General features: G+C 47.4%; 1 protein-coding gene across 1 annotated transcript in view; it reads right to left on the bottom strand.

The window, feature by feature from the left end:
• ACKR3 (atypical chemokine receptor 3) overlaps window positions 1–12,130 on the bottom strand; it is a 132,271-nt gene that overhangs the window by 101,217 nt on the left and 18,924 nt on the right. Inside the window, exons 4-6 of the mRNA XM_064660302.1 lie at window positions 8,628–12,068; window positions 8,092–8,210; window positions 1,263–2,020 (exon numbers count right to left, since the gene is read on the bottom strand). Coding sequence (XP_064516372.1) covers window positions 10,947–12,041 — 1,095 coding nt within the window. The 5' untranslated portion in view covers window positions 12,042–12,068 and the 3' untranslated portion in view covers window positions 1,263–2,020; window positions 8,092–8,210; window positions 8,628–10,946. The remainder of the gene's footprint in view (window positions 1–1,262; window positions 2,021–8,091; window positions 8,211–8,627; window positions 12,069–12,130) is intronic.

Raw genomic sequence — 12,130 nt, 5'->3', positions numbered from 1 at the left:
TTCAAGGTGGAAAAATGATTTGGCTTTCCACAGTTTTATTCTCAGAACTGACTGTCCCACTCTGAGCTGGTACTTCTCCAGAAGAACATGGTCCAAGGCAGACACCTCAGCTGGAAAACTCCAATCCCCACAGGCAAAGGTATGTGGAACTGAGAGGACATCCCATCCTGTTCTTACATGGAGCAGGGAATTACTAGATGAGTAATATGCCACACTACACATTTACAAAGCACATCTTAAACAGCTGCTTTGTAAATGAGGGGAACAGATGCTCTGACAAGAGCCCTGTGCAAAATGTTTCCTCTGCCAAGTAAGTAAAGGAAACCTATTTTTTGCTTTTAAAGGCAGACCCCTGTAAATGAGGTATAAAACTGACTTCAGAGCATTCCCACCACTTTGTCTTTCCAGCAGAGCATCCTCTGGGCTGGGCTTTCAGTGACAGTCACTCCTCCCCAGCCAGCTGGGGAGATGCCCCAGGAGGTGGGAGCACACATGAGGAAACATAAAATAAAAGTAGTTAAAAAAAAAATTACAAGCTTTTTAATCAATGATTTATCCATGCCAGGTACTTCTCTATCTAACCAGATGCTTCCAAGTGTCTGGCACTAGAGAAAAACCCATAATTTTATCACATGATATATTAGTAACCTGTATTAGACTTGCAAAAAAACAACTGGCTACTGCTGGTGAGGGAATAAAATGTCACTGGATTGGACTATAAAACAAATAGCCCTGGTGTTATCTTGGAGGAGTTTCTTAACCAGCTGGTTCAGTCTGTCAAACATGGATTGTAAGGGGGCTGTGGGCAACTCTGGCTCTCAGGAGCTGCCTGGAGAATGTGTTTTCAGGGATGACAGACAAGAGAAGAGACCTTCACATCTTTGTAAGCAGCTGGGAAGCTCCCACCTGAGCAGGGATCACCTCCCAAGGGGCTTTCAGACAGAGGGGAGTAGGAACTGGGCTCCACCAGAACAAGGTTTGCTGCCAACAGCGGGCCCAGAACTCCTGCAACGTCTCACAGCGTTTGATAGCACAGGGAGCACAGCACATGGCTTTTATCAGCTGGAAAAACCAGCACTGACACAACTGGGGAAAAACAGATATGCTTTTAGCCTGAAGAGTGGCTTGCCTGTTTTTTCCCAAATCTATTGGATAATCTAACGAGAGATATTGCTTCCGACAAACCTCAACGAGGTTGTGGGAATGCTGCAGGCAGCAGGACCACCAGAGAATAAGGCAGGGAGCTGCCCTGGAACACTTACCAGCTACAAAATGGCTTTTACAAAGTGTCATCCCTCGTCACGTTCATCAGGGGGCCCAGAGAAATGATCCTCAACAGGAAGGGACATGGCAAAGATGAGCAGAGAACTTGGTGCTGCCTGTTGGGATTTCAGGTGCCGGCTCGTGTGGAGCCGTGCCTGCAGCACCACAGATAGGACAGGGTCCTGCTCCCGGCTGCAAAGCAGAGATAAGGCTCCTGGAACTGGTGGAAACACAAGTTTCCCAGCTCCAGGTTTGCAGGAGGAGGTCAAGAAGACCCCAGGAGGCAGAGAAAGAGTACAGTCAAGCAAAACACCTTGGGTGAGTTTTATCTATCCTGATCAATACAGTGCTGGTCATCAAGCAGATGCTGCTGCTAAAAACAGCCTTTCAGTTCAACATAGGCTTCTCAGCTCTCCCAAATCCAAGCTCCCATCTTCAGCCCTTGCAAATGAACAACAAGAGCAAACAGAGAGGTTGCACGCTACGAAAAAGCCCCAACAACACCTCAGCTGACTCAAAATCAGAACTGGATGCGTTTCTGATTAAGATGGCATCTTAACTTACATCTTAGCACAGCAAAGGGGGAAAAAAACCCTCTTTACCTGTGAATCACAGGTCGTGGAAACAGTCAACAGCTTTGTTCTTCCCACATCACTTGTCTCCATCTTTCTCCTACAAGGCATGGGATGATGGGTTACCTCAGAGTCTTGTCTGTAATCATTCTCTCCTAGTGTCTTCCTCTAATGCACAACTTTAGCTGTCAATAGAAGGGGGAAGGTGATTAAATCAGCTTCGGATGACTCCCTGTAAGGAAGGTCCTACGTGTGTAACACAAACCTGGCCACTTACAGTTCCTTTGGAGTTCCCTTTTCCATCACCCTGCAAGCTGAGACACTTTAGCTCCTAAGCACAGTGGATGTAATCAAATGCCTTGGAGAGTGGGAAGGGTTGGCCACTTACCCCAGGAAAGGAGAAGGGATTTGTGAGATCCCAGATAATATTTCTGGTGCTGTGTGTTACCACATTATACACCCCCAGCTTAATATTAACATAAATATACATAAATACAGCATATACATATATATAGTACAAACAGCATAAAGACATGACAAGCCTCAAGAGAGCTCATGGACCCCTTGAAGGCCCCACAGTCTGACCTTACAAGTCAGAATTAGTGACACCGGCTCCAGCCAGGCCAAAATTTCTTGCCCTGGGTATCAGCCACGGGCACAGGAGTGGGCAGGATGGGGACAATGAGCTGCTGATGCATGGAATGTCCCATTATTCCCAGGAGCCACGGCTGAGCTGGAATAACACTCACCGCATGGAAGCAGATCCCAACATGCATCACCAAAGAGAAGGACCTGCTAAACCTGACTCCTCATCCTAAGCATTTGCTTCCTTTCACAGTGTGTGTGACAACAATCCCTCTTTGGGCCGATACCATCTCCAAAGGGGCCTTTGCCTGTGGAGATTTTCCTTGGAGCAAATGGGAAGCAGCCTCCCCTTCCACAGACACCTCCCAGGTCCAACACACCACAGGCAACGAACTGCTGGTCCCACAGAGCAGAGGGGAGTCAAGAAACCTCGTATGAAGAAATCCAGGCTGAGAGGTGTCTGGGACCTTGTCACCACCATGAGGTAAAGAGGTTGTCAACAAGATCTACGGCAAACCGTGGGGAGAAGGCTATGTGTACAGAAGCACTTACCCACTGTGCAAGCGAATCCCATTTAATTCCACCAAACTGCCTGGACCAGACTTTCCAGACACATAAATGAATATAACACACTGATGCCAACAGACACTGGAAATTTTACACCTGGAGACATTCTCGACCCTTATACAAGCAGCACCTGGGCTTGAATACAGTTTGAAAAATTTCCAGCTCTACAAGAGCAAATCTACCTAAACAAAGCATGAGACTACTGCAAGCCTATGATTTCAGGGTCGTTGTGGAGCTGAACCTGTCTCACAGTCTGGTTTTTGTTCTTTATTAATCATTTCCATGGGCCTTTGCACTTTTGAATTCCATCGTGACTGGAAGCAGCAAACACTGGAAACCTCAGAAAGCTTTTCTAAGTGTGAAACCCCGACTGCCTGGAGAAAGTTTAATGCACTTCAAGTTTGCATTCAGACATTCAGGGGCTGAGCCAAGTAGTCACCCCTGTCAGACACTCAGGATGTTCACCTGTCTGAGAGTTTTCAACCTGAAATCTAGGCTTTCATCTTGAAGTATCTTTTGCAGAAGCAGGACCAAGAGATCACCAGTTGCAAAGGAGTGATGGGGCTGAGACGGTGCCCAGAGAACAGCTCATGATAGCAAACTGTCAGGGCTGCTGATGCTTCTTTCACTAAACACCCACTTCTCATCCTTTCCCAGGGATCTCCTAGGCTCCAACACCCTCATCCCATAATCAGATTGAGCAAAGCATACCTGGCACGCACTCTGCAGACAGACACAACTCTGGCAAGGTTTAGAAAGTCCCAAGTACTGCCAAACTCAAATGTGGGTGAGCAAAGCTGCCTCTCAGCCAGGAGAGTCGGAGCGTGCACAGGAAAGAGCCTCCCTCCCTCCCTCCCTTTGCTATTTTATTCTCCAGGCATACAATGAGGACTATTCTCTCCTGCAAAGAGGAATCCAAAACACTCCAGCATTTCATTGATCGACTGCAGAGGGAAGGTATGGATTCTCCTCAGCCAGCCAGCTTCCCATGGAAGCAGCCGTGGGGAACTGGTGGAGCTGAACCAAGAGGAAGTGGCGCCGGTGGCTCTCTGGAGCCTTCAGAGTCGGCGTTTCCGACTGACTGCCCCCCTCGCTCCTCCAAACCCCTCAACCAAAAACCCCGCATTCACCAGCCAGACGGGACGGGAAATGAGAAGAAAAACCCTCTCCCCATCACCATCCTCTTTGTAAACCACCACTCACCAAAGCAAGGGCACAGCCTTGAAAGTGAAGCCGGGCCATGGAAGGAGTTGGCTGGGTTAGAGACAAGAGCTCTGACATAGTCAAGGGCTCAGCATCTCCCACACGGCACAGGATTCCTGTGTCTTTCATCCTGCTTTGGTTTTAGAGTGAGGCCATGAGGAAAAAGAGAGCCAGGAGACAGTGGGGCTCATGGGCTGCTCCATGAAAACACATCCTGCATTCAGCTGGTGTGATCTCAGGTATTTTACCAGCCCTTGGTGAAAGGAAGCAAAAATCATTAAAATGCTCTCCAGAGGAAGTTCATGGGGCTGTCATGGGTAATCCTGAGCTGAACAGTCGTTACCCAGGACAGCAAGGGACAACAAGGTTGCAATGGGATGCCTGGAGGAAGGGAGAAGCCTTTCCTTCCTTCTCACACTTGATCGCTGGTGACCAGGGATATGACCCAAGGGAATACCATGAAGCTGAGTCAAGGGAGGGTTAGGTTGGATATCAGGAAAAAGTTTTGCCCCAGAGGGTGGTGGGGCACTGAGCAGGCCCCCCAGGGCATCGGGCACAGCCCCAAGGCTGCCAGAGCTCCAGGAGCGTTTGGACAACGCTCTCAGGGACAGGGTGGGATTGTTGGGGTGTCCTGGGCGGGGCCAGGACTTGGACTCAATGATTCTTGTGGGTCCCTTCCAACTCAGGAGATTCTATGATTCACAACATGTGAATCTATGGTAACAACACCCCACAGACCTAAACCAAAGCAGCCTGTTTGAGGACATCCCAGAGGATGCCTTAATCCAGTCTGGGACCCCTCACCAACCCGTGGAAAGTGATGGGACTAGCAGGGCTCTCCCATCTCAAAGCCCACCTTTATCCAGCTTCAGCAGGGCTGGGAGGTGAGACACAGCCCAGCTCAATGGTTTCACTCTCCTGGGACTCCCACAGCCCAAGCTCTGAACAACGAGGACATTCCAGATGCCATGTGCCCATTGCACTAAAACCCACGGCACTGCCCACGGAGCTGATGGGAACAGATCTCAGAGAGCTGGTGGTGATGGGAGCTGTGACCCCGAGCTGCAGAGAGACCCACCCTGCCCATGACTTGGGCTCATTGTTCATCCCGATTCCCCGCTGCAGGAGACGCAAATGTGCCTGTAGGTGGCCCAGAAACACTGGCTTATTAAAAAGAAAAAGGGAGGGGAAAAAAAAAAAAACAGAATGAATGCAGCGTCTGTCACCCTTTTGCAGAATTGTTATTTTTTTTGTCTCTAGTTGGTGTTTGTTTTCCAAAGATTTACATTTTTATGTGTGTGTCATTCGCTTTTCATGCATTTGGAGACCTCAGAGCTTAGAAATTCAAAACACTTGTCAGTCACGTCAATCCTTTTGGACAAAACAGAGCTGCCACTTGGATGGGTAAAAAAAAAACCACAACAAAACAACAAACAAAATGCACTTTTCTCTCAAGCTGTGACTTGGTCACCCTGCTCAATGCAAGCAAGACAATGTTTAGAGAAAGCAAAAAGAAAGATCTGAGTTTTCATACTCATTGGTGGAACTAAATTGATTAAGGTCATTTCCTAGGTAGGTTTGAAATCTTCTGCAACAATTTTTTTTTTTTTTTTAAAGAAAAAGAAAAGCGTCCCCTCCAAAAAAGGGAAAAGTCACTACTGCAAAAACATTAAATCTGCTTGGGTAACTCAGAATATATGTTGGCAAGGCAACATATCTCAGCTTGAACAGTAAACCTGCTATGTCAGAGGCTCTGCCACATATGAAAGAGACTTGGGTTTCAATATATCATGCTGAATTTACTTCTTTTCAGCCTTTCATGGCAAAGTATTTGATGTCTCTCCTTTCACTGATCCAATCGATAGGGTGACCTTATGTAAAAGTTTCCTGACCTTTGCTGTTGTAGGTATTGTTCAGTTAAAATGTAATTTAACTCTTTTTCTTTAGTCTGGAAATAGCACTGTACAGAGAGCAAACATGAGAGGGGGCTGGGATTTTTCCCCTGTTAACCTAAAGGCAAGAGGCAACATCCATCATCAGAGTTGGCTGCAAACCAGCTGATGTCAAGAAACATCATCTGCTGAGAGTCTGGTTGGTTTCCCAGTGCTTCCCTGTAAAGATATTGACCTGCCTGGTAAGGTAAATAAGTAAAAAAGCCTTACTGTAATGCCCACTCCAGTGCCATCCTCCTCAAGATTTTAGGACTGAGTGGCCTCCCTGGACTCACATCATTGGGATGTTGGTATATCTTTGGCCCTATGAAGTTTTCACAGTTCCAGGATAGAGAGCTTTAGCAAGGGCCTTGCACGTATTCCACATGATGCCAGAAAAACAAATAGATGGAGACACAAATAAAAAAAATGAGTTGTTTTCAAACAGCAACTACCAAAGTGGAAGGAGATGGATTTTTCTGGTGACAGTGGGTGCTACAAAGTCAGCCACATGTTTTAGAGTTATGGCTGGATTATCCACCCCAGGATCTTTGTGAGCCTGGTTTGAATCACATTATAACCCTTTAATGCACGTACTTCTGTGAAAGCAAACTCACACTGTTATTGTCTGTTGTGCTGCTGTTATTACATCCTTCATTTGGGCTGGATGTGGGTATTACACTGCATTAGTGATGCAGATGGGCACGTCACCACTCACACCCAGACATTTGCACAGGATTATGGCTAAAATTCCTGATCCGACTTATAAAAAGCCCTATAAATCCAGATAGCTCCTTTTAAATCAGCAGCATTATCCCACTGTAAATCCAGGCTGTAAGTCAGAGCAGACTCTGGCTCGGATGCTCTTCAGCCACACACCATAACAGAGCAGGGAGGCTGAAGCAAACCCTGGGCCTTGTACACATCAGTTCCTCCCAAAACCCACCCCCATCACATCATGCCCTGCTCAGCCCACACCCCATCACCTTTAAAGTACCAGCTCAACTCTCCTCATCCAGAAACTCTCTGAAACAGAATAAAGAGCTGGCTTTGGCAGCGCTGCCGCCCCCATGTGCTTCAATATTGCTCACAGCTGAGTTATTTCATGCTTCTTAGGAACTTTAACTGGCTTTTATGCTCAGTGAACTCATGAAAGGCAAGTATCTAAAGTCAGCAGCACTGAAACGATGAATTAACACAAGGAGAAAGAGGGCAGTTGGGCGTTCCTTACAGTACATTACCTAGATGGTTGCCAGAGGAGCTGATTTAAAGTCACTGTGCTACACCTGAATGTCGTTTATGGCTCATAAAAGGAAATCTGTGTTTAAGTAACAATAAAGCAGGACTGCACTTTCTATATAAGAAAAGAAATAAACCCTTTCTCGCAGAGTAGATATATTTTTATTTGCTCAGTGCCTGTCTCAGGCTCGTGGAGACGCTTTCAGCCAGAAAGCACAAGAGTTAAGCAGGAGGACTTGCTCCAACGTGGCTTATGTCTGATTTTTACTTATTTTCCACCCAAGCCTTAACAGTGAATTTGAGCTCCTGGCAAAGGCAAGACCTGAACCCCCACATACAACTGTAGCTGCCAGAGGAACAAAGGGGATCCCCGGGCACAGGCAGCCACAAAGCCACAGCAGGAAAAGCGGGGACCCTTCGTAACACAGAATCATTGAGGTTGGAAAGCACCTCCAAGGTCACCGAGTCCAACCTGTGCCCAATCTGCACCTTGTCACCCAGCCCAGAGCATTAAGTGCCACATCCGGTCCTTCCTTGGACACCTGCAGGGATGGGGACTCCACCACCTCCCTGAGCAGCCCCTTCCAATGCTCCCTTCCCATGAAGAAATTCTTCCTGAACACCCCAATATCCAGAGTTGGGACGTTTGGCCAAACAAAGTGACAGCTGCCACCACATCAATCACTCCAAGTCACAGTCACATCTATCTGCAAACTCACATTTTCAGTCACCTGTTATCCACTGACAAATTCCCTCATATCAGACTCCAAGGGGTGCATATTCACTTTTTTGGTCTCAGTACAAACACCATCTGGGGTATTGCATCACACGAAGCCATGAGGAAAGCTTCCTAGAACACAGACATGTTTTTTCCTATTATACCTCTGCTACAGTTTGATTTTGGGGAACTTTCTGCATGAAAACAAAGTCCTAATGAGAAATATGCAACAGTGACAAACTCCATCCTTCTGTCCCCCTGCACTGTTCTGCACTCCACCCATCTCCCACCCTCTGCCCATTACCACCCTTATCACAGGTCATGGCCACCTTGGGGCCACCCACCAGTGCTGATCCCTGGAGAGGACCTTGTTCCCCCTTCCACAGCCCAGTGCTGCTGGTGTGTGGGGGTGCTGCCTTCCAGCTCCTCTTGTCCTTTCAAGGGCCAAGGAGACAAGGTGGGTGCTCAGCCTCAGATCTTTCCTTCTGAGGAGCTGGAAAGGACCTGTGTGTGCACGATACAGTTGTTGGTCAAGGTCCTGACCTTTACCTGCTCTCTGTCTGACCCTGCTTTTGCAAAAAGGCACTGTCCCACCACGATCCACCTCACCAAGAGGCCTGGAGACTTTATCAGTCTGGTCTCTGCAGCAGGTCTGCAGGATCTCCCCAGCACTCAGCACCACCCAGGGTATCTCCAGGGCTGACACTGTGCTGTGAATACCAAACTGCAGAGAGAAAAAAAATAACCATGAGTTTCTGCCAATCCAAACCAGCTACAGCACCACGTGAAAACAACACAGTGTCTGAGAGGGAACCTGATCTGAAACAGTTCTGCTGCTCCAAACTGAGCAAGACCCATAGGTGGATGGGAAGGGGGTGCCAGAGCCGTATCCAGCACCTTTGGAGAGAACACAGAGCGATGCTGAGGCATGGGAAACAATGCCCAGCTAAAGCAGGAAATTAATTTCTCAGCATTAACCAATTTTATCTGTCAGCATGAGGGAGCACTTTCCTTGCAGTTCAGCAGTACCTCAAGAAAGGCTCACAGGAAGCTCAAAAAATCCACTGCTTATAAGAAGCATCGGCACAGAAAGTTACATTAGCATTCCGTTGTCACAGCTACGCCAGCTGCCCTTCTCTGCCATCAGAAATCCTCTCTCTTTTGGGATTTCTCCCCATCTGGAGATGGACCAGTGCTTTCTTAGCAACACCAGCACAAGGAGGGGATGGCAGATTTGGCAGCGCTGGTAAACGTCTATTTTTACAGCCTGACCTTCAAGAAGGCAGTAATGGAACACAGAGAAAGAAACAAAAACACAGTCGAGATATTTTGGCAGTTGGGATCGCAGAGAGAGGAGGGTATGCTTGGATTTAACAGGAATTTAAGTGCAGCCTTCACAGTTAGCGCTGTGCTGGAGCTGTAAAACACACACCCCAGCGACGGCTGGGAGACATCATCGAGTTGACATTAAATACCTTGTCCTGAGACAGCCACGACTTGAGTGCTTCGCTGGCCTAAAGCTCCACTTCACAGGTCCCACAGCGGCTGCATCCTGCCCATGTAAACCATAACAAAGGGAAGAGGAGATAAAAAGGGATTTAGTGCTGTCAGGACCACTAACCCCCCAATTCCATCACAAGCAAAACCCACAGAGCACTGAACCTGGATTAGTCCCATCTGCACACTTGCGTAGTTTTCCTCCACATGTTTATTCCTAAGCTAGAAAAACACAGCTTTTCATCACTCCCAACGGTTTTCACCTTATAAATCCATCAGTTTTACCTTTCCCAACAGCACAGCCCTCCACAGATCTGCTCCTCCCACCCCCTCCCCAGTCACCACACACCGGTGCCCGTCTCACACCCCTCCATCAGTGGTTTCTGGCCACTGCCAACAAACACCAGGAAAACACCGACTGAGCTGTCTGCTCCTGCACCAAAGGACAGAGGGTGGCCTTGGGATTTCTTCTTTTTGGTTTGTTTTTTTTTTTCCTGAGGAGGAGGAGCATGGCAAGTCAAACCACTGGCAGGCATAACTTTTTTTTTTTTTTGCAGATCTTTATTTTAAAAAAATAACTTACAAATAGAGACAACTCTCAGCAGTAAGATCATTCATTCTGTGCAGAAGGACACAGCTTGGTGAAGCAGGGGCACAGGAGTTAATGACTCTGACAATACTGTTAATTTTAACATGATGGTAGCTATATTACACTACATACATTTCATGCTCCAGACATGTGGGTATGACACCACATAAAGCTACGGTCGATAAAGTGTGTCAGCCAGGGAGGATGCACCTAAGAGACCATTTCCATTCTGGTTATCAGCATCCTCTTGAAACCAAATGGCAATCTAACACTCAGACTACAGCACTCTGGATACGCTCATCAGCAATATACTTCAAATACATGATAAAAATATATTTAACTTTCAAATACAATTGTATAAGGTACACCAAGAGCCAGAAAATAAAGTCTCGAGCTTTTAAATACAACACACTATATATAAAAACACACACAAGGAGACAAGAGGGAATCTACATGTGGAAGGAAAAGCTTATCCTGGAAATATGTGTTATTTGTGGTACACAATGGCTTTGTCTGCTAGGAAGTCATTTTCATTTGCATAGCATTGTTGAGAAGTCCAGACTGGGCTAGGAGGAGGAAAGGTTTTAATTTTGGTACCACTTCCACTTTGCAACTGATTCTACTCTTAAATTACACTTTGCTCTCTCTTTTGTAGGCTGGAATTCATGCCCCGTTCATAACAAGCACATGGAAAGGAGGGAGTTAAAAAATAAACAACAAACCACAACACACAAGGAAACACCAGGTCAGAGAGTCAGGGAGGTTTCTTCATGGGGTTGCAGTCATTTGGCATTTTGCTCCAGAGCAGAGTATTCTGCTTCCGACACCCTGGAAGCGTCGATGAGTTTAGTGAGACCTGTTTTGGCAGAGTACTTGAAAATAAAGGCTTTCATGAGCTCGTATCGGTAGTTGCGGTTGATGAAGCTGTACAGGATGGGGTTGACGCAGCAATGGACTAGAGAGAAACACTGAGTGATGTGGAGAGTGGCATACAGGAAGTTCTCCATGTGACAGCTGAAGGGGATGAAATGAAGGCTGTAGAAGATGTCAAGCAGGACAGCCACGTGGTAGGGCAGCCAGCAGACGAGAAACACCACCACGTAGGAGAAGATGATCTTCCCGTTGCTCTTCCGCTCTTGGTCACTGGAGGCAGAGATGGTCTTGGCAAGGAGGAAATAAAAGACAGCAATGATGGGAAAGGGGATAAGAAAGCCCAGCACGACAGAGATGAGCTCCATGCCAATCAGCCACTCTTTGAAGCTCTCCTCCGGATAGACGGGACGGCAGTAGGTTTCATTGCTGGAAGAGACCGTCTTGAGGTAATAGGTGTCTGGGAGAGATGCGGAGAAGGCCAGGAGCCAAACCAGGATGCAGATGCAGCGACGGATTATCTTCTTCTTGCGATTGCTGGAGTTGGTGAAATAGGCCACAGACAGGTAGCGGTCCACACTCATGCAAGCCAGGAAGAAGATGCTGCTGTACAAGTTGATGGAAAATATAAGGTGAGTTATCTTGCATGTGATTTCTCCCATGTGCCACTGGTTATGCTGGACAAGGGAGACGACCCACACAGGGAGGGTGATGACGACGCACAGATCGGCGATGGCCAAATTGAAGATGTAGAGGTGGGTTTCATAGCCAGTCATTTTGGCTTGGAGGTTGACCCACACCACAACCGAGTTGGCCACCAGCCCTATGACAAAGATGAAAATGTAGAAGAAGGACAAGGTGTAGAGCAGGGCGCTTTTGTTGAGCGTGCCAGGGCATGTTGTCGCATCCACCGTGATGCAGTCGCCGTTGCTGCACGTCCAGTTGATCTCCGTCAGGTTGGCTGTTTCCAGGAAATCAAGGATGGATGTCAAATCAAGCGCGCTCATGTTCGCTCAGTTTGGAGTTCGAGTGACCTACAGGCCAGACAGGATTGAAAGAAATCACATCAGTTAACAGGTATTTCTGCTGCCATTTC

The sequence above is a fragment of the Pseudopipra pipra genome, chromosome 7 (assembly GCF_036250125.1).
Source record: "Pseudopipra pipra isolate bDixPip1 chromosome 7, bDixPip1.hap1, whole genome shotgun sequence".
In the NCBI taxonomy this organism is placed as follows: domain Eukaryota; kingdom Metazoa; phylum Chordata; class Aves; order Passeriformes; family Pipridae; genus Pseudopipra; species Pseudopipra pipra.
This window is presented reverse-complemented; position numbering and strand designations above follow the sequence as displayed.